We start from the raw sequence: 18995 nt of genomic DNA, 5'->3' as shown, positions 1-18995 counted from the left end.
ACTGGACTGGACTGGACTGGACTAGACAACACGGCCGGTTGTTCATGCCATCGCATGGGTTGTCATGGGTGTAGATGTTGCTGTGCCCCGAGACCATGTCGATACAGGTGCACCCCGGGGTTGGCGGTGCTGCCATGATGTCCCTGGGCAGATCTTGGCACACCAACGCCAAGGACAACCACAAAGCCTCAGTGTCAATCGCCGCGGACAATCGTTGGGCTCTGTATTGCGGGTCGTGGCCAAGACTCATCTGCGCAAGCCGGCCAAGAACGGCGACTGCTTGGCGACCACGGGCGATCTCGATCTTGGCTGTGGAGCCGGGCTTGGCGCTGGTCAGACCGCAGACATGCGCATGGACGCATCTATGCCCGATGTGCCTGGTACCGAGCGGTGAGTTCATCGGAGGAACGCCTGGCAGGTCGCCGATGCAGAGCGATGGCCCAGACCAAAGCAGTGCCTGAGCATGGGAAACAAAAGGCCAAGGACAAACGACTCCAGAGACAACTTCCAAGTGATAACTTCCAAGTGATAACTCCGGAGCGACAGTTCGAGAACAGATGGAACTTGGGTACCCATCTCACTTTTTTGACGATCCAAAGCCACTAGATCGGCGCGGGTTTGTTAGAACGGGGATCGTCACAGTCCCCCGATGCCCTGCCACTGCAAACCACTCATGTCACCGCTCACAGTCTCGTTCAAGCATCAATCTCGACAGCGGCCCCGAAGCAGCTCACACAGTCACTCACCCAAAGCCCATCATCTCCGCAACGTCGTTGTCTTGCAGATCCTGTTGCTGTTTCAGCACCGCCTGCTTCTTTTCGCGCTTCCGCTCCTTCTTCAACCGCCTCTCTTCGTCGTCCATCTTCTTGGCCTTCTCAATGCGGGTATCCAGATCTGCAGATAATGGAGTCAGAGAAATGTCAGACACATGCCGCATACATGCACCAGCCCACACCAACATCAACGCCAACGCCCAGCTCTGCATTGTTTGGTTCGACCGCCAGCGCACACTCACCCTCGAATGCAACCTCTGTCTTGCGTTTGAGAGCCTCAAGACGAGCCTTGACCTGCTCAAAGGTCGACCGCTCGACCTTCATGGATATACCGAGATTTTGCTGATCTGTGATGCATCAAACAATGGGATCAGATGCATGCTGTGTTTGCGCATCCGGCCAGGGCGCTTTCGGGCCTGCCAGAGCATCCGATTGTCGCCAAAGTCCACCTACGCTTCTTTCCATTGATGTGGTCCAGATAGCTGACGTTGTCCTTGACGGTGCAGTCGCAGACCTCGCAGTAGAATCCCGGCTGCTTGGACGAGCCGACGGCCACCTGCACCACCTGAGTCTTGTTGAGGTTGACGGTGAAGTCGATGCGCTCCTCTCGGGCCTTCAGCAGCGCCTTTTCCTCCTCGGGCTCTGTCTTGGCCGACGCCTTTGCCGACAGGCCCTTGCGCTTGCGCTCCAGCTCTTGGTCCCGTTCCAGGGCGCCCTGTTCTCGAAGCCGAGCCTTTTCGGCAAACTCATCCTTGTCCCATTTCCGACGGAAATCGGTGTCTCCGGCGCTGGACGAGTAAAACCCCTTGTTCGTGGATGAGGATGTGGATGCGGACATGGCGCGGGCGTTGCTGCGGCGATCGTTGGGTGAGTGGCCCAGGGAGATCGCTGGGCTGATCGCTGGGCTGGTCGCTGGATGGTCGCTGGATGGTCGCTGGATGGTCGCTGGGTGCATCGCCCGATGGATCGGGTCGCTTCCCTGGCAATCGCCGCATCCGGGGCGGATGGCTCCCTATTAAATCACGTGCGGTCGGAGCAACTTTTTTTTTCTGATCGGCGTCTGCCTCAGATGTCCAGCGATCAGCAGTTGTCGACACCGAATCGACCAGACGAAACGGCCGCCGGAGCGAAACAGCAAACCCGCACTGCCTGGTCTCCATCTTCCGCCATTGAGCTTCCCGACCGACACGCACGAGAGAAGCCCGTCCCTCCCCCATATCCACTCATGAGCACCTCCGAAGAAGTCCCTGTCGCCAGTCCCGGCCCCGGATTCGGCAAGAGGCTGGCCCATGTTGGTGTGTATCCAAGGGCTGCAAGCTCGGCCAGAATGGCGATATCGATTCAGTCGCCTTGGTCGCCACAGACACATCCGTTGGTGTGGCTCCTTTTGATTTGCAAGGCAATGGTCCATCGAATCCATGCTCGCCGATATCGAGCAGCAAAGCAAATTCGTTCTGGGCACTGACGCAAGGATTCACTCGACTCAATGCTCTCCTCTCATTTGACCAAACAGAGAAGCGAGTTCGTGACGACGCCGTCCTCTCGCTGACCAAGTATATGGAGTCGCGGCCTGATATCTCCGATCTGCAGATGATGAAGCTCTGGAAGGCCATGTTCTATTGTAAGCCACAGCCAAGAATCTCTCTCCCCTGTTGGAGAGATGCATGCATCCATGGGCTCGATATCAGGTCGATGATGCCGAGGGTGGTCGCGGTCGTGGATCGCCCATCGCCCCCGGCTGTGTCGATGCCTCCCAGTCGTCGCTGATCTTGATGGGCCGCTGGACTGCAAGCATACGAACGGATGCAAATCACTGCTCTATGGCTGTGAGAAGCTGTACAGTTCCATCGCCATGAACATGACAAGGCGTCGGCATCGGTCTCGCGGCCGTGAAATATCGATTCGTCTTGTGCTCCGTGCGGATTCGACTTGGACCAGCTTTGCCTTGAGTCCCCTCTCTCGTTCTGCCGTTTGGCTTCCGGGACCCTTCGTGTCGCAGGACAGCAGTGCTCTCTGTCGAAGGACTCGGCCGAGTTGCCTGTCGCTGCATTTTCACGCACCCCATCCCTCCGCCTCCGCCTTCGCTGCCTAACCCATCGTTTGATCTCCATATACTCACTCACTAGGCTTCTGGATGTCGGACAAGCCGCCTGTCCAGCAGCACCTGGCCGATCGACTTGCGGGCATGGTCGAGTCTCTGCCTGGCGATCTGGGACTTCGATTTCTCGAGGCTTTCTGGAATATCATCGCAGCCGAATGGAATGGCATCGACCGCATCAGGTATGATACCAAGCCGTCGCAACATCCACTGTGGTGGCAATCCCTTCGAGCAACACCGATACCCCATCCCTACTCGCTGGTCTCCACCACCAAGCGAGCAAGCCGTGAGATAGATTCAGCTGGGTGGCTGCTTTCGTCCGACTAATGTTGCGGCCGCGTCCGTTCCCAAACTGACTATTGATCGCGCTGTAGACTCGACAAATTCTATCTCTTGATGAGAAAGATGCACTTTTATGCCTTCCGATTGCTGGAAAAGAACGACTTCCGGAAGGACTATGTGGACGCATTCGTGGCCATCATGAAAGAGGGACCCTTGAGGTACGAACATAACAACGGCCACGAAACCGGCGACACCGGGTCGAAAAGCAGTAAAACTAGCAGTGTCGCAGATGCATCGCAAGCGGACGATGAATCGAACCGGAATAACCGCCTCTCCCCCTCCAGCCCACGAAACTCCAAGTTTCCCGACGGAATCCGATACCATACTTGCGAAGTCTATGTGAACGAGCTCGACAAGTCGCTCCAGGGCGAGGTATGTCGCGCTCTGCCGATGCGTCTATCGGGACTGAGTGGCCGATGATTCGCGGAGCGGCACATCCAGACGGAGCACCCTAGATCATCGCGCATTGACACTTTGGTGTTTGGATCGGTCGCTCACTGGCTGCAGCTGTCGTTGCAAAACGGAATGGCCCTGCTGTCGCCATTCTTCGACCTGATTGCGACCACGATCCAACCGACGGTCGCGGCTCGTGTCAAATCGGAGGTGTTCGAGGCCATCTTGGCTCGTGCCGGTAAGGACTTTATTTTCGGCACACTCAGCATGTCTCCCACTCGATGGCTGCGCTATCGATGAGTTCGAGTGCTCGGCTGACGCTATCGCCCCGTCTCAGACGACGACTTTGAGTTCAACGGCTACGAGGACGAAGAAATGCCCTCAAAGACATCCTCCTTCGACCTGGTTGCCATCACCAAGCGCCTCTTCCTCACCGCCGCCAAGCCCTCGACGACATCGGGCAATCGCCAGATCATGTATGCGCTCTTTGAGCAGTACGCCAAAGTCACAGGTGTCGACACGGACGGGTTGCTAGAGTCGGCTGCGGAGGAATCGGAGGATGCCCTCAAGGAGCCGGATACCACTGCCGACGACTCGGCCTCGGACTCGCCTAGCACGGCCGTGCCCGAGTCGGACCATGTGCCCAGCGGATCGGAGGCCCAGGTCGACGACGCCCCTGCAGAGACGGCGGTGCCGACATCGGCGTCCAAGAGCAAAAAGAAGAAGAAGAACAAGAACAAGAATGGCCAAAGCCGCGCCGCGGAAGCAGCTGCCGACGCCAAGACCACTCCCGAGCCCGACACCGAGCCCGAGCCTCACAAAACCAAGAAGCCAGCCAAGCCCGAAGTCGACTCCGACGTCCAGGATGAAGGCACTAGCGGACAAACAGCCAAGCGAAAGGCTGGCTCCATTGTGGCGCGTAAGCAGAAGTCGTTGCCATCCATGCACAGTGCACAACACCCAACAGACTGGTCGTATGCATGGGGATCCGCTCTTGATGGCTGCGGTGTACATGGCGGTGTACATGGCGGTGTACATGGCGGTGTATCCAGAGCCCGCTTGCTCTTGTTGTCGTCGTTGATATTGACGCCGATATCGCCGAAAGAGTTCTGCAGAGCGTATTCTGATTCGTGCTGTCTTGCTTCTCTCCCCGGCTTCATGTCGCCATGTCATCTCGCTCACCACCCGTGTGGCTATGCGTCCACACGACCAGCCAAGAGCGTTCCCGCCAAGAAGACCAAGGCCAGCCACAGCGCCGATGAGCATCAAAGTGGCGACCGAAGCAAGGTTTCCACAACCCCAGCAACGACGTCTGCCTCTTCGGAAGAAGGTGAGACAAATCGAAGGCTTCATGATGGCAGCACTATCACGTGGAGTCGGGGCTGAGAACATGGATGACTCACCAGTCTCATGAGAGTAGAGCATTAGAATCCGCACATACTGACGGATCTGTCGCCGCAACCCGACCTGAATGAAACTCATCATTGTCAGCCCCGAGCACACCCGTGGAGAAAAAGTCTGTTCGTTGGAGTGGCAAGCACCATGTTCAGTGTATGTAACAGCGCCGGTCGCTTAGTCTGGGGTGACCCGAGTCTGTGATTTGTGCCTCCGGAACACAGGGCATCGACCCGTCTCGGGGTGAATGGCAAGACGCTTGCCTCTTTCTGACACTCGATCTCGGAACAACCCCCGCCAGTCTTTGACAAGACCAAGGCCCTCCTCTCTGGATCCAGTCCCATCAATCTGCTTCCCCCTCCGGCAAAGGCCGCCCTCAAGATATCAAGCCCCTCCCCACAGCCGAAAAAGCTTTCCGCCAAGAGGGCGGTAGCATCAGACTATATGTAGAATGAATGAAGCATGCTGAACAATTACATATTTTTTTTTAGAGCTGTGTGATTGTGGATGGAGAGACAGAGATAGGGAGAGGAGGGATCAACGTAGCGTAGTGGTGAGGGCAGGGCTGAACCTGAACCTGAACCTGCCCTGTGAACGAACCACACGGCCGCTCGATTGTAGACTTCGTGTGGATGCTGAGGATGAGGGATCACTGATACTGCAATCGCGGTTGGTGCTGCGGGTGTGCTGCTGCTCGGCTACAGCCGCGTACCCGAATGCTTTGAACATCACATTCAAGCCAGCGCCTGCGTCGTTCTGTGGATATCTGATCCAACCAATTCGCCAGCCATTCTGTCGGAGACTGTCAGCTCAAACCAAACTATTGACGGGGTAGTATAGCTTTATTTCCATAGTACATTAGAAGGGCACCAAAGCCGTTTAGGGGGTTGCGGAAGATGGGAATAGGGCTGGAGAAGGGGGAAACGACTAAGAGTTGAACAAAGTACAGAGAAAGCGGGATCGAGGAAAGGGGATCGAGGAAAGGGGATCGAGGGAATGGGATCGAGGGAATGGGATCGAGGAAGTGGGATCGAGGGAATGGGATCGAGGGCGGTACGAGTCAGGTTGTCGAGTGACCGGCGACAGACCGACCGTTAGCGAGGGAAGATGGAATGAAGCATACAGACACAAGCAGTGGGCACGTCTTCCAGAGACGAAGCTGATGCTTAGTTGCCGCCAGAGGTGGTGAAGCCATAGGTCTGGTCGGTCGAGCCAATGCCGGCCTGGCCGTAGCCGATCCAGAAGAAGCCGTCAGTGCCCCAGGTGGTGGTCCAGGAGTTCTTGCAGAGCCAGGCCTGCTTGCTCTCATCCCAGCCAACAATCGAGACGGCGTGGCCGCCCTCCTGCTGGTCGGACTGCTGCATGTAGATCTGGTTGTTGGTGCAGCAGTTCATAAAGTCTTGGTCTGTTGGGGGCAAGGGAGAGTGTGGTGAGTTAGTGCCATGTCCATCCAGTTGAATGCAGAATCCTGCTCGGTCGGTCGGTCGAGTACTCACAGACAGTGAAGCCAGTAAAGACGGCGCCGTAGGTCATGATGTGCTGCTTGATCTCGTCGACGCTGCCGAACGAGGCTTCAGACAGACCACCAGTGCGCTGGCAGCTGCTGTCGTTGCACTGTTGGTCCTGGCCGTTACCCGCGGTGTAAGGGAAGCAGTCGGCTCCAACGACGCCGTTCTGGGAGATGGCATCGGCAGCCGATTTGGGCTGCCAGCCGGTGCTGCACTGAGCCTGGCCAGCAGCAAGGCAGAAAAAGATGTCGGCGGTCGAGACCTCGATGCTGTTGCCGGTCTGGCTGAGGAAGGTGCTCTCGACGGTGGCAGCCGAGGAGAAGGCAACGCAGCTGCCGCACTGGCCCTGGTCCTTGACTGAGGAGACCCAGTTCTTGTCGCGGGAATCCCACGAGTCGGGGAGCATGGCAGCTCGGACGGCAGCGGTGTGGACATCAGAGGCGTTGCTGCCCTGTATGCCAAGAAGCATCAGAGTCAGTGCTGGCAATGACCAGAGTGTGATGAACATGGATGGCGTTTGTGCAGAGTACCTTGATGCACGATCTGCAATCCAGCCGCAACGACTACAAGCTGCCATCGGCTGCCGGATGCAGACAGATCGGATCAGCACACTGTTTGACACTTACAAAGACATCGGTGGCCAGGGACTCGATGTTGTCATCGGTCATGGTGAAGCCGGCCTTGTTCTTCTTGGCCTTGGGGTGCTTCTTGACCTTCTTGACGAGCTTCTTGAAGGCGGGGTCCTTGCGCTGGGTGACATGGGCCTGGAACATGGTCTTGGCGTCCTTGGACATGCTGGCCGTGTTCTCGGCAGAGCCGAGGACCTTGTCGAGCGACTTGCGGTACTTGTCCCACTTGCCGCCCTTGGAGACGGAAGCAGCCTCGATGGCTCCGGAGAGGGCGAGGAGGGCGGTCAGAGCAAAGCCGAGGTTGACGAGCATGGTGGTAGAGCAGAACAAGATGAGCGAGAGAAGGAGGGGAGGGAGAAGAGGTCGGAGGCTAGAAGGCTGGTTCTGAGCGGGAGTCGGGTGTGCCGGTGGTGAGGCCCAGAAGTAGCGAGATACGAGGCCCTTTTATATTCCAGAGATCGGTCGGATGGCATCAGCAGGTTGGCGGTGCTTCCGAGCCGGAAGTGAGAGACAGCCAGAGCAAGTGTGGGGATGCCGTGCGTGGGAACTGCACCGACGGCGATGAGGAGAATGGGGCCGTGGGAGTGGGACATGGTGGATATGGAAGTGGGTGTGGGGTTGAGCGAATACATCTGCCTGTTTGCTTCCGTTTTGCAGCGGTAAGCAGGAATGCATGGACATGCGCTCACGCCGGACGACTGCCACCTGCATGGCAAGCGAGTGCCTGTATGCTTGTCTGCCAGCCCCGATCCTGGGAGAAAGGGTGGGCCAGAGCGCCTCCAGACCAGGTGCTCTCGGCCGCTGGATGTTTTCCCCGGGGCGGCTGAGCCTGGTGATCCAAGCCTTTCTTTTGCCCAGCCAGGCGTGTCTGCAGCAGCGAAAGTGCAGCAATACTCGACGAACATGCGATGCTTTCCGGGGAATGTGCCGACCCGCACGAGGGGAGAAGAGGGAAGGATTCGGGGCCAAGGGTCATGCGCTCAGAAGCCGCGGGCTGTGACCCGAGAAGCCCAGAGGTGCGCCGTCTTGCAGTTGGACTGCGAGCACCCGCAGAGCCAGCCGAGATGCCACCGCCTTCGATTCTGAGTGCCGCACAGCGGCGCAAGGAGGGCTCAAGCACATGGGCAACAGAGAAAAGACGGCACCAGCCCTCTGACCGGGGCAGGTCTCATGATGGTCCCGGCCCATGGCTGCGGTGGAGCGAGCACCAGCGCATGACCATCGGGGGGCAAGACGAACCAGCAACGGCGACGAAATGGCCGGCGTCGGCAACGAGCCCGCTGCGGCCGCAAACAAGTGGCGTCGGTGATGAAACGGAAAGGGCCACACCGCTGCCGTAATGCGATATCCGCACCATAGTGTGATATCCGTATCGTAATGTAATATCCGCACTATAGGGTGATATCCGTATCGTAATGCGATATCCGCGCCGTCCACAGCAGCGCTGGCTTTGGTAGACTGGGCCGGAGATGCTGTGCGGGCGAAAGGGGCGGGCTGAGAAAGCTGCTCTGTCAGCGCAGCGATGGGACTCCCCAGTCGACATGTTCGAGTGCTGTTATTGGGTGAAATCGCTAAACTTGATAACGCTAAACTTGATATCATTAGACTTGATACTCTGAACGCAATACTTGGATGTAATACTTGGATGTAATACTTGGATGTAATGCGGGAAGTTACAACACCAAGCGCTCACTCGGACCCGGCATCCATCATCGCGGGTTTGCCAATGTGAACATATCCACCATCCTTCGTGGTGCTGCTGCCTTCCTCGATACCTGTTCGTCTGTGCATCTGATGAGTCCGCCGGGTTGACTTGTGTTGTCTTTGCAATCCGTATTCGCGGCAGCCAGAGGTCGATTCCCTCGCGGAGCGCCTCTCGGTGGCCTGGCATCAAGGTCCGCTGTCCCCAAAACCAAGATCCGATTTGCGCTCGTGCGGAGATCTGCTCTGCCCATCATCTCGGGTGCCCGTTCTACGATCTCCCCCAAGCGTCTGCCGATCTTCCGGTCGTATCGCTTTCCATCCCAGCGAGCTCCCACCTACCCGCAAACCCCGCATCCCAATGGCATCACGGATCGTCGTCTCGAGTCTCCTGCGCCAGCCACTTGGGCGCACCACGACCAGCGCTGCCGGCCGTGTCTGCTGGTTTTATCGGCAGCATCAGCTCGGTCGTCTCGCAGTGACCAGTGCCGTTCAGCCGGCTCGGATGCTGCCAATGCTGCCAATGCTGCCGATGGTGTCCCATCGACTCTTTGCCTCGGTCCCAGCAGGCGACGACGCCCACGTCAGGGCTGGACAGCCCGAAGAGGGCTCTGCAGACCCGATCGTCAAACTGAAGCGACTCGGAAAGCAGGCGCTGGACTCGGGCAACTACGACGAAGCGGCGGCTCGCTACAACGAGGCTCTGGCGGCCTATGTCGAGCGACACGGCACCCGGAGCCACACCGATGTCTCGGCCACCCTGATCAATCTCGGCAACGTTGCCGACGCCGATGGACGCTACGAGCAGGCCATCCAGTTCTATCACGAATCAATTCAGATCAACCGCTCTCTCGCGGCCATCGAGGAAGACAAGAAGGACGACCTGGAGCTCTTCGTCGCCACGGCCCAGACCAACACTGCGACCATCCATGCCGAACGTCTCCACACCCAGTTCGAGCAGGCCCTGGCTCTGCACCGCGAGGCCCTGGACACCTTTGTCCGGATCCATGGAACTCGCAACCACACCAATGTTGCGCAAGTCACCCGAAGCATCGGCCATCTGTATCTGCAGCAGCAGAAGCACGTCGAGGCACTGAAGCAGTACAAGGAGGCTCTTGGCTACTACCAGGCGGCGCACCAGTCCGCACCGCACGCCGACGTTGCCGAGACCCTTCGGAGCATGGGCCTCGCATGCCTGTATGCCTTTGAGACGCAGGAGGCCATGAAGTACTTCAAGGAGTCGATGGACACCTATACCGAGGTGCTGGCCTCGCGCGAGAATCTGGATGTTGCTCTGAACCTCTACCGCATCGGCCAATGCCATCACGCCCTGTTTGAGTTTGATGAAGCCATCCGCTGCTACAAGGAGGCCCGGGACATCCACATTGCCGTCCACGGCACCCGCTACCACCTCGATGTCGGGAACGACCTCTACTTTATGGCCGCCGCCGTGGATCAGCACGGCTCCGAGGGCGAGGCCGAGGCCACATCGCTCTACCGCGAGGCCCTGGAGATTTACCAAAAGTGCCCCGACACCGATCCTCGCTTGGTCGAGTCGATCAAGGCCATCATCCAGGAGGCCTGAGCGAGAAGCAATACACCGGGTTCTATGGATACAGGCGCGATTCTGTCCAGGTGGTGGGGCTGATCCTGGTATTGGTACAAGTCTGGCATCAATGCGATGGGCAACGGTGGGAGCGGGAGTCAGTATTATGGCTTGCCCACCGCCGCTATGACTGCGTTGTACCTGAGAGAGCGGATCTGATCGCCCGCGAAGGAGTTCATCACCGGCACTTGGTCGGATGGGTACTCGAACGACAGCGGTGAAGATCGATCCCACACCAGGGTCGATCCCGATCCAAGTGGTCCGAGAGTCTCCTGGCTGCACTGGTCTCGGAGTGCCAGCGGCGAATGGTGCTCTTGGGCACACTGAATATGGAGGCAAATCTTCTCAGGCTATGGAAGAGGGCGAAGCACCCCATCACAGAATAGTCATGGCCAGTGCGATGATATTGGGTAACAACATATCAAGTCCATGACCAAAAACCAGGGCGGCTCGGCTCGAGCCAAGAAGTTCTCGGGTCGATCCACCCTCGATCCGGGGCACTGACAAATCAGATCGCCGCGGCTCAATGTCAACCACATCCATCACAACTCCATCGGCTTTGGATCACCATCGCATCCATCGCATCTTTGCATCATCGACATCACATCCATCGTATCAACCGCATCAACCGCATCAACCGCACTCCGTGGTTGATACGCCAGAGCCCGCATCCACAATGACCTTGCTCGAGACCTCGTACGAATACCTGACAACCGTCGACCCGGCCATCTGCCACTTTGAGTTTGAGGAGTTCATCCGATCGCCCGACATCCTGCCGTTCATCGATCGCCCCGTTCCAACCGAGATCTGCAAAGCGTTCCAGCGGGGCAACTGCCCGAGAGGCCTCGCCTGTCCGCTCAAGCATGCAAGGCCGGACCGATCCGTTGTCTGCAAGCACTGGCTGCGTGGCCTGTGCAAGAAGGGCGATATGTGCGAGTTCCTGTAAGTAGCTGGTGTTTGCCCGCGGCCGTCCAAAGGCAAGCTGCCTTGCACGAGCGCTTGAAATCAAATCCCATAGTGTTTGTATTTAATCGCTGCCGATATCGATAAGGGCGGCGAATTGCTTGTCGATCGATGTGGACTGACCCTCGCCTGCTCTCATCCCATCCCATCCCATCCCATCCCGTCATCGCGCTTCTCCAGGCACGAGTACAACCTCAAGAAGATGCCCGAGTGCTGGTTCTTCACCAAGTATGGCGAGTGCTCGAATCCCGAGTGCATGTATCTCCACGTCGATCCCGCTTCCAAGATGAAGGACTGTCCGTGGTACGATCGAGGCTTTTGCAAGCATGGTAGGTGGTGGTGCGCTCGCCGTCCCCTTTGAAACCCGCGCAGGGCTCGTTCCGGATTGCCGCATTCTCCCTCCGGCCCGGCTCCGTGCGTGTGCTTTGTGATATATGCGGTTGATCTGGTCGAGGCGGGCAGCTACGATGGCCGTCGTGCTCACCTCATCCTGCCCCGTTCTCGCCGCTGCCAGGTGCCAAGTGTCGACACAAGCACGTCCGAAAGGCGATCTGCCCACTCTATCTGACTGGATTCTGCCCCAAGGGACCCGACTGCGCGCTCGGCCAGTAAGTGCCCAGCAATCAATTCCGATAGTGTATCAATCTGATCGCAGCCCTTCATCCGTACGCGGGCCTGCTGCTGATGGCATTTCTTGCTCACGAACCCTCATGTTGATTCCCAGTCCCAAGTACGAGCTGCCGAATATGAACGATCGCCCGGATCAAGACGGGCACGACGGCAAGGGAGGACCTGGACGCCCCCCAGGACGATCGAGGGAGGATCTGGTTTGCTTCCGGGTATGTTTCTGGCAGCGCGGACGCCATGCACCGCGACCACGCACTATCCTCCTCCTTCGTTCGCAATTCGTGTGGACTAACAGCCATATTTTCATCTCGTCGGCAGTGTGGCGAAAAGGGCCACTATGCCAACAGCTGCCGGAAGCCGCAAGCCAACCGACGGACCGAGTCGAACGTCGGTCGACCCATTCCGACTGTCTCATAGTTCAAAGTGGCCACGCCCTCTTCGTTGTGCGAAGGCAGCCGACACGGAGGGCACAAATGTCATATCCATGTATCCTTTGTTTGAAATATATCCAAATTCCTCTTCCATTTCCGTCCAAACGACCTGGCCAGTCCGTCGCTCGTGGCAGCAGGCACCGCGCCAGGATATGCATGCATGGCTGGGTCGAGACAGAATCATCATGTGTGGTTTGGTTGAATCGGGTGGGGGGTTTTCGCATAAAACACAACAGAGTCAGAAGTGCACACACATGATCGTCCCCGACCTCAAGCACGATTTATCGGCGCGATGCCGGCTTGTGGGACGGGGGGGGGCTTATTCGACCTCAATAGAGTCCAAGAGGTCGGCAATGAGGTCGTGGGCGTTGGAGATCAAATCGCTCCTGCGGAAGTGTGATGGTAGAGGAACGCACACATGAATCGGTCGTTAGTGTCTGCGGCCATGGAGGAGCAGGGGCGTGCAGGAGCAGGGGCTGTGGGGGGGACGCTCTAGCAGAGACTTACACAAGGGCTTGGCCTTCAGAAATAACGCCGTCGTCTTCTAGAGTGATTGTGATAGAAAATCGGGGGCATCAGACGCGATCAAGATCCTCCTTGCAGCGCATGGCCTTGGGGTAGTTTCATGAGAGCCTCAGTGGGTGCATCATCCCGGACTTACCGCGAACGGCACCATCGTCCCACTGTAACCGATATGCGAGTGCACCGAGATTCGTATTAGTCTCTGCGTCCTCCGTGAGCTCAGTAACCCATTCGATACGAGATACGAGATACTCTATGAAATGCACATGCCCAGAATCGAGGCCATGAATCCGGGCGACCCAACCTGCACCAAGTGCCCTCACCTGTTCGTCGATGACATGGAGACGGTCCTGGATCCTGGCGACTGGTTGTGTGGTTTCGGCGGAGGCGGAGAGGCAGAATTGCACCGTGAGCATGATGTGAGTAGCAAGTGACTGAGCATCAAATGCTCGGCCTTGTCCGCTTTGATAAGCGCAATATGCAGGGAGTGTCTGTGAATGCGCGGTGCAAACTTGCTGCTGGGAACGGCGGGTTGGAGAATGACAGCGGTCCATATGGACACTCTGCCTCCTCTCACCAGTCCCTTCCCTCCCATTCCCATCCATTCCATTCCATTCCATTCTCTCGCAACAATAGTCCGGCAAGATGGGACGGAGCTCACGGACCATCATCACCAGAAAAGTTGCCCTTGGCTTGGAGCTGCTTGAGCTGATCGATGATGGCGGTGAGCTGGTTCTCGGCCTCCTTAACCTGCGATAGTCAAATGCGCGTGGTGGTGAGGTTCAATGTTCATCGGCACGACAGCAACGGGGTTGGAAGGGGGGCGTGCGAAGGTGCTACCACTTCACAAGAAACATACTTTGGTCATATTGGCGATATAGGCGTGTGTTTTGAGGTGGCTTGTGAATGTGCAGAACAGCGGATGTAAGACTCGGAGCACACGGGGCTCAAGTGCAGCGACAAGGAGCTCTTTTATATCGGCATCTGAGGCATGGGGCGGGAATAGGCGGGAGGTACATTCTCTGTGGCCCTGCAGCACACTTGAACCTACATCCCTCACTTTTTTTTTGATGGATCGTTCGAGAAGATTCTAACGAGATGGAGTAGGTGGGGAAATTTCCTGAAAGGCGAGTGTGAATGTGCAAGCAGCTGCCGACAGCGTATTGGATGTGTGGTCGGGAGGATTGACTTTGCTGCAAACTCAACGTGGACAAGCGGCAACGATTTCTGGCGGCGAGAGAATTCGTTTGGACGTGAATACGGGAGAAACGTGGCAGGGAAGGAGGAAGACGAGCGGACCAGAGCGCATGAGGCTCCGGGGACTGAGACTGATTGGCGGAGCCGATTCACATACGAATGGGGGTTGCGGCGGATCTGAGCAGACAAACCTTACGTTGAATCGGAGGCGCAAATCAGGGGTGTAAACGCAGAAGATGCACGCCGGTGCTCTGAGAGCAGCGTGCGGATCAGTTTGCCGCCCGGGGCGTGAGAACATTCATGGGAGAACAAACGCAGAGAGTGAGAGCAAAAAAGCAAAAACACCCACGGCGGGGGTCGAACCCGCAGCCTTTGGATTAGAAGTCCAATGCGCTATCCAATTGCGCCACGCGGGCGGCATGGCAGTGGCGTTTCCATTGCACCACAGCATCATGGAGTGGCAAAGTCTGGCGAGCACTCGACAATATGCGCGAGTCTCTGAATCTGTCCCGTACAAAATTGCGAGATGCCAGGCCGGAATGCGTTGGCTTCGGGAAACAGAGCGCATGTCGAAAAAAGAAGCGACCACACCAGGGGTCGAACCTGGAATCTCTTGATTCGTAGTCAAGCGCCTTATCCATTTGGCCATGCGGCCGATTTGTCGAGTGGGAGGCCACGTCTCAGGAGTATATCCCCTAATATGCTGCTCATTCGACACCAAGCCACCCGGAACTGCGAGTCGAGCGAGAGTCGAGCAGGAGTCGAGCAGGAGTCGAGCAGGAGTCGAGCAGGAGTCGAGCAGGAGTCAAACAGGAGTCGAGCAGGAGTCCGGCGGGGGACTAGACACTGTCAGGCATGATCCACTGCCGCAGCTCGGCGATGGGCGTTGCCTTCGCTCACCTGCAGTTGGCCGTTCTGGACCCACTGGCTTGCAGGCGTACCAGGAGGGCACCGAGTCGACTGCAAGTCTTCGATCCCAAGAGTCTTCGATCCCAAGAGTCTTGGACTTGCATGAGACCAAGCCGAGCGGCAGATGCAGAGTGAGACTTCAAACCGGCATTGGCACAGGAGACAGATTCCGCCCGAGGCGGCCCGCTTGTCCTGCACCATATCGTCTATGCTTCTGCCAGCAAACGAGCAGTGTGGCGAACATACCGGCGAGCGATTGAGACAGCGACGCCCCTTGCTTGATGGGCAGAAGGGCAGATCCCCGAAGGACATCGGACCAGAGCAGACCAGACCAGACCAGAGCAGAGCAGAGCAACCAGACCAGACCGACCCAAGCCAAGCCAAGCCAATCCAACCCTGGCAAGACCACACCCCACCGCTGTTGCACCAGTGCGACATGCCCAAACGAGGCTTTTGGGCCGCATATGCGAAATGTTCGCAACCATGAATCGTATGGCCACCGCATTACCCATCCGCATCGCTCACACTCGCTCATCCGCAGCATCATACCAGCGCCGAAATCAGGCTGCTCGACGTTGATGTCGCCCACGAATGGCTCTGGCACACACCCGCGAGCAATCCAAGCCCCTTGTCGAATGCAATTCATCTCGTGGACACTCCGTGCTCCAGCAGACGCACATGACGATGGATATGTCCGTCCGGATCGATCCGACACCCTGCGAACTGCCCGCGATGGTCACCGGAAAGTAGTATCCAAACTGTTTGTAGATCGAATGGAGTCGACTGCATCGTGTGGTTCTCTGAGTTCCAAGTCCCCCGCAGCGATACCTTGAATCGCCCTCATCGGGTTGTTCCCACAAATCATGCACCTGCATTTCGATTCCATTTGCCGCATCGGTCGTATCGATCACATCGGCTGTGTCTACCGCACTTTTTCGTTATTGCGGGCCTCTTCCTGACGGATCCGATGCACCAGAATTGCGATCCGCACCACCCCCATCCCTCCCCAGCACTCCTCCCACGGTTCGCCAGAGCTCCTCCCTGTCTCTCGACCTTGCTATCCCAGCCGCACTCCTGTGGATTTCATGTCTCGGAGTTCGACCAGGTTGATCCACAACCCCTAAACGGTTCTGTTGACCGGGAGACGATCGGCGCGGAGCTCGTTCGGGTGGTCGAGATCCCGGCCGGGCATGATCCCTTTCGCCGCCAGAATCCCATGCCCGCAGCACCACTGCTCCCTCCGCACTTCCGTCCCTTCAGGCCTTCCGTCCGCCCGCCTTCCTCTCCCTCATCTACGAGCATCTACTCTCCCTTCCTCGCTACTACTACTACCTAGTAAAAGAATCACCGGCTTGATGTTGCTCGAGCTACCTCGCATCCCGCCCTCGTATCTGCTCACCGGAGCGGCCCTTGCCTCGGCCGCTTTGGTTCTCAGCTCGTTCGCTGGCGCCCGATATGGCCTGCCCGGCCCCAAGGGATATCCCGTTATCGGCTCGTTGCTGGACATTCGGCCCTACCGCCAAAAGCTCCAGACACACACCTACTTTTACGAGCAGAGCCAGATATATGGTTCGATCTTTGAGGTCACCATAATGGGCATGACCTTGGTGATCGTTGTCGATGCGCCGTCGGCCAAGCGCATCCTCAATACGCCTGCGGCTTTGGTTCGAGACGAGCGAGTCCTCTCTATATTCGAGGGCTTCTCTGCCAAAAGCCTCTTTCTTCTTTCCACTGCCCAAGGCGACGCGGCGTGGAAACGACATCGCAAAAGCTTGCAGCCGGCCTTCAGTCCCACGCATCTCAAGCGAGTCTTTGAGGCCACTGCCGAGATTGTTGTCCATCTAGAGGCCGCTGTTCGATCCAGTATCCAAGACAAGCGGTCGCTGAACGTCTTTGATATCTTCCAAATGTTGACCATCGATGTGATGTGAGTCCCGCTTGATCAGTGACCGCCGACACAGATCCTGCTGCTGCATCCATTTCCTGATCTGTGTGAAACTCGCTCCATGACGACGCAGCGGCAAGGTGGCCTTCTCCGAGAACTTCAACTCGGTGCTGTCCATGGTGGACGAGAAGGCCAAGAACCCAAAGCTTGTCCGTGTCGGGCAATTGATCAACGAAATGGAGACTGTCATCGTCAAGGTTAGCATCGGTAGTTGCAGCCTGTTCATTACCGGACTGCATACGCGTTCTCACGTCTCTTCTCACGCCGCTTGACCAGCAAGTCTCGAGCATCTGATTGCTTTGTGGGTGTGTTCTCCCTTGCTCTTTGGACCCATTTTACTAATAATCAATGACTGCGTTGTCCTCCATCCGCGCCCTGATCAGAGGATCGAGGACCCCATCAAACCCCTCTGGAGCCTCAGAGGATACGGCCATGCCGACGTCGAAAGAATCGCCTCCCCGATCCGGGAGTTCCTGAGGGAGATCATCGAGTCCAAGAAGCGGGCCATCGACTCTTCCGAGACCAAGGACGAGAAGGACATGGATCTCCTCGATCGTCTTCTCGTCGGCCAAGGCACCAAGTCGGAGGTTGGTTAATGAACCGGCTCTGCTATGAGGGGAGGGGGCGGCGGTGCGCCAATGATACTCACACTCTGTTCGTTTGCGCTTATCCGTACTCTGCCACGCAGAAATTCAGCGATGACGAGATCATGGACGAAGTCTTTGGCTTCTACTTTGCTGGTCACGAAACCACGACCAACACTTTGACCTGGATGCTATACGATCTTTGCCAGAGGCCACACATCTGCGACCGGATCCGTCAGGAGCTCCGCGAGGTCCTTGGCAATGACCGGCCGCTTTCGTGGGAGGACATTTCGTCCCTCATATACCTGGACGCCTGCGTCAAGGAAACCTTCCGCCTTCACCCAATCGTCTGTATGCTTGGCCGGATCGCCACGGAGCCGGTGACCGTCCTGGGCCGCACGTTTCCTCCGGGTGCCCGATTGGTGGTCGAGATCGAGGCTCTTCATCGCAGCGAACTGTACTGGAAGAGTCCTGAGGAGTATCGCCCCGAGAGGTTCCTTGAGGACGAAATTGTTCCTGGCAGCTTCTTGCCCTTTGGTGACGGCCAGCACAATTGTGAGTACCATTGCTCGAGGGCTGTGTTGTCGGGTGGGCCGGACGGTCGACGTTGCATCCTTTGCTCAGAGGATAAGAGCCCGATCGAGCCACCCAGCCCGATCGAGCGACTGGTCGCCGACGGTCGATTAACGCCTGTGCTGTCCTCACGCAGGTATCGGCCAAAAGATGGCAATGATCGAGATCAAGGTCGTCATGGCAAACATTCTCCGACACTTCAACTTCACAATGACACCGAACCAGGTTATCGAGCCAATCCAGACAGTCACTCATGGCCTGAAGAACGGGCTGCTCATTGACTTTGAGCATCTCTGAGCATCTCTGAGCATCTCTGAGCATCTCTGAGCAATGGCCATGGCCAAGTAGTGCCATCGTTTGGATGTTGTGCGTTTGATCCGGCGCAGAGAGTCGCATGAACGATGGCCCACAAGTCGATGATGCCGTTGCGACCTGCAAGAGTGTCCTGGTCTTGATCAATCCGACTACTGTGGGGACGATAGAGCCTCGTAGTCATGAGCGGGCATGGGAACTACACCTTGAAACACTTTGTGTCGACCCTTGTTTGATGGAATGAAAGCCGTGCTGTGTTGAATACCCGATTCTGCATGTGCTGCACAGGCCGGGTGATGGGGTTGCGAGAGGTTGCGAGGGGCAAGAGGAGAAACCGGAGGATGTGTGAATTGGATTGCAGCCAGTCGAATGCGCCAGCGACAGAGAGAAGCGCTCCACCCATGGGTCGGACTGCAGTCTTTTCATTCCAAGGGTCGGTGCTCGCTGCCGATTCTTAGGATAGATGATCTCTCGCATGTCAAGCCTT

General features: G+C 57.3%; 7 protein-coding genes and 2 non-coding genes across 9 annotated transcripts; 4 read left to right on the top strand and 5 right to left on the bottom strand.

The window, feature by feature from the left end:
- Positions 1-188: 188 nt before the first annotated feature.
- Positions 189-1710, bottom strand: BJ171DRAFT_467351 (U4/U6.U5 tri-snRNP component). The gene is made up of 4 exons (XM_053108561.1): positions 1227-1710; positions 1016-1120; positions 747-894; positions 189-602 (listed from the first exon to the last, which is right to left on the bottom strand). Exons 1-4 carry the CDS (start codon positions 1609-1611, stop codon positions 578-580), a joined length of 663 nt encoding a protein of 220 aa, XP_052961868.1. The 5' UTR covers positions 1612-1710; the 3' UTR covers positions 189-577.
- Positions 1711-1858: 148 nt separating this feature from the next.
- BJ171DRAFT_538075 (nucleolar protein,Nop52-domain-containing protein) lies at positions 1859-5493 on the top strand. Its single transcript, XM_053112885.1, has 10 exons — positions 1859-2068; positions 2287-2394; positions 2900-3053; positions 3246-3371; positions 3498-3585; positions 3721-3844; positions 3944-4525; positions 4820-4936; positions 5098-5157; positions 5303-5493. The coding sequence occupies exons 1-10, from the start codon at positions 1999-2001 to the stop codon at positions 5449-5451; spliced, it is 1578 nt and encodes a 525-aa protein (XP_052961867.1). The 5' UTR covers positions 1859-1998; the 3' UTR covers positions 5452-5493.
- A 674-nt stretch (positions 5494-6167) lies between these two features.
- BJ171DRAFT_590287 (uncharacterized protein) lies at positions 6168-7450 on the bottom strand (the record flags this gene model as incomplete). Its single annotated transcript, XM_053114475.1, has 3 exons — positions 6168-6406; positions 6498-6960; positions 7136-7450. 3 exons carry the CDS (start codon positions 7448-7450, stop codon positions 6168-6170), a joined length of 1017 nt encoding a protein of 338 aa, XP_052961866.1.
- Positions 7451-9071: 1621 nt separating this feature from the next.
- On the top strand, positions 9072-10453 carry BJ171DRAFT_538072 (uncharacterized protein). The gene has a single exon (XM_053112884.1). It carries the CDS (start codon positions 9201-9203, stop codon positions 10422-10424), a length of 1224 nt encoding a protein of 407 aa, XP_052961865.1. The 5' UTR covers positions 9072-9200; the 3' UTR covers positions 10425-10453.
- A 537-nt stretch (positions 10454-10990) lies between these two features.
- Positions 10991-12549, top strand: BJ171DRAFT_450496 (cleavage and polyadenylation specific factor 4). Its single transcript, XM_053108207.1, has 5 exons — positions 10991-11387; positions 11589-11737; positions 11923-12016; positions 12133-12247; positions 12354-12549. Exons 1-5 carry the CDS (start codon positions 11122-11124, stop codon positions 12450-12452), a joined length of 723 nt encoding a protein of 240 aa, XP_052961864.1. The 5' UTR covers positions 10991-11121; the 3' UTR covers positions 12453-12549.
- Positions 12550-14527: 1978 nt separating this feature from the next.
- On the bottom strand, positions 14528-14601 carry BJ171DRAFT_t347. The gene has a single exon. It is a non-coding gene; the product is annotated as a tRNA-Arg (tRNA).
- Positions 14602-14767: 166 nt separating this feature from the next.
- BJ171DRAFT_t346 lies at positions 14768-14840 on the bottom strand. The gene has a single exon. It is a non-coding gene; the product is annotated as a tRNA-Arg (tRNA).
- Positions 14841-15042: 202 nt separating this feature from the next.
- On the bottom strand, positions 15043-15870 carry BJ171DRAFT_538068 (uncharacterized protein). Its single transcript, XM_053112883.1, has one exon. It carries the CDS (start codon positions 15738-15740, stop codon positions 15234-15236), a length of 507 nt encoding a protein of 168 aa, XP_052961863.1. The 5' UTR covers positions 15741-15870; the 3' UTR covers positions 15043-15233.
- A 579-nt stretch (positions 15871-16449) lies between these two features.
- On the top strand, positions 16450-18493 carry BJ171DRAFT_433068 (cytochrome P450; the record flags this gene model as incomplete). Its single annotated transcript, XM_053107923.1, has 5 exons — positions 16450-17021; positions 17113-17236; positions 17423-17626; positions 17728-18178; positions 18333-18493. 5 exons carry the CDS (start codon positions 16450-16452, stop codon positions 18491-18493), a joined length of 1512 nt encoding a protein of 503 aa, XP_052961862.1.
- Between the last annotated feature and the right edge of the window lie 502 nt (positions 18494-18995).

The sequence above is a fragment of the Polychytrium aggregatum genome (genome assembly GCF_025602895.1).
Source record: "Polychytrium aggregatum strain JEL109 chromosome Unknown BJ171scaffold_114, whole genome shotgun sequence".
Lineage (NCBI taxonomy): Eukaryota > Fungi > Chytridiomycota > Chytridiomycetes > Polychytriales > Polychytrium > Polychytrium aggregatum.
This window is presented reverse-complemented; position numbering and strand designations above follow the sequence as displayed.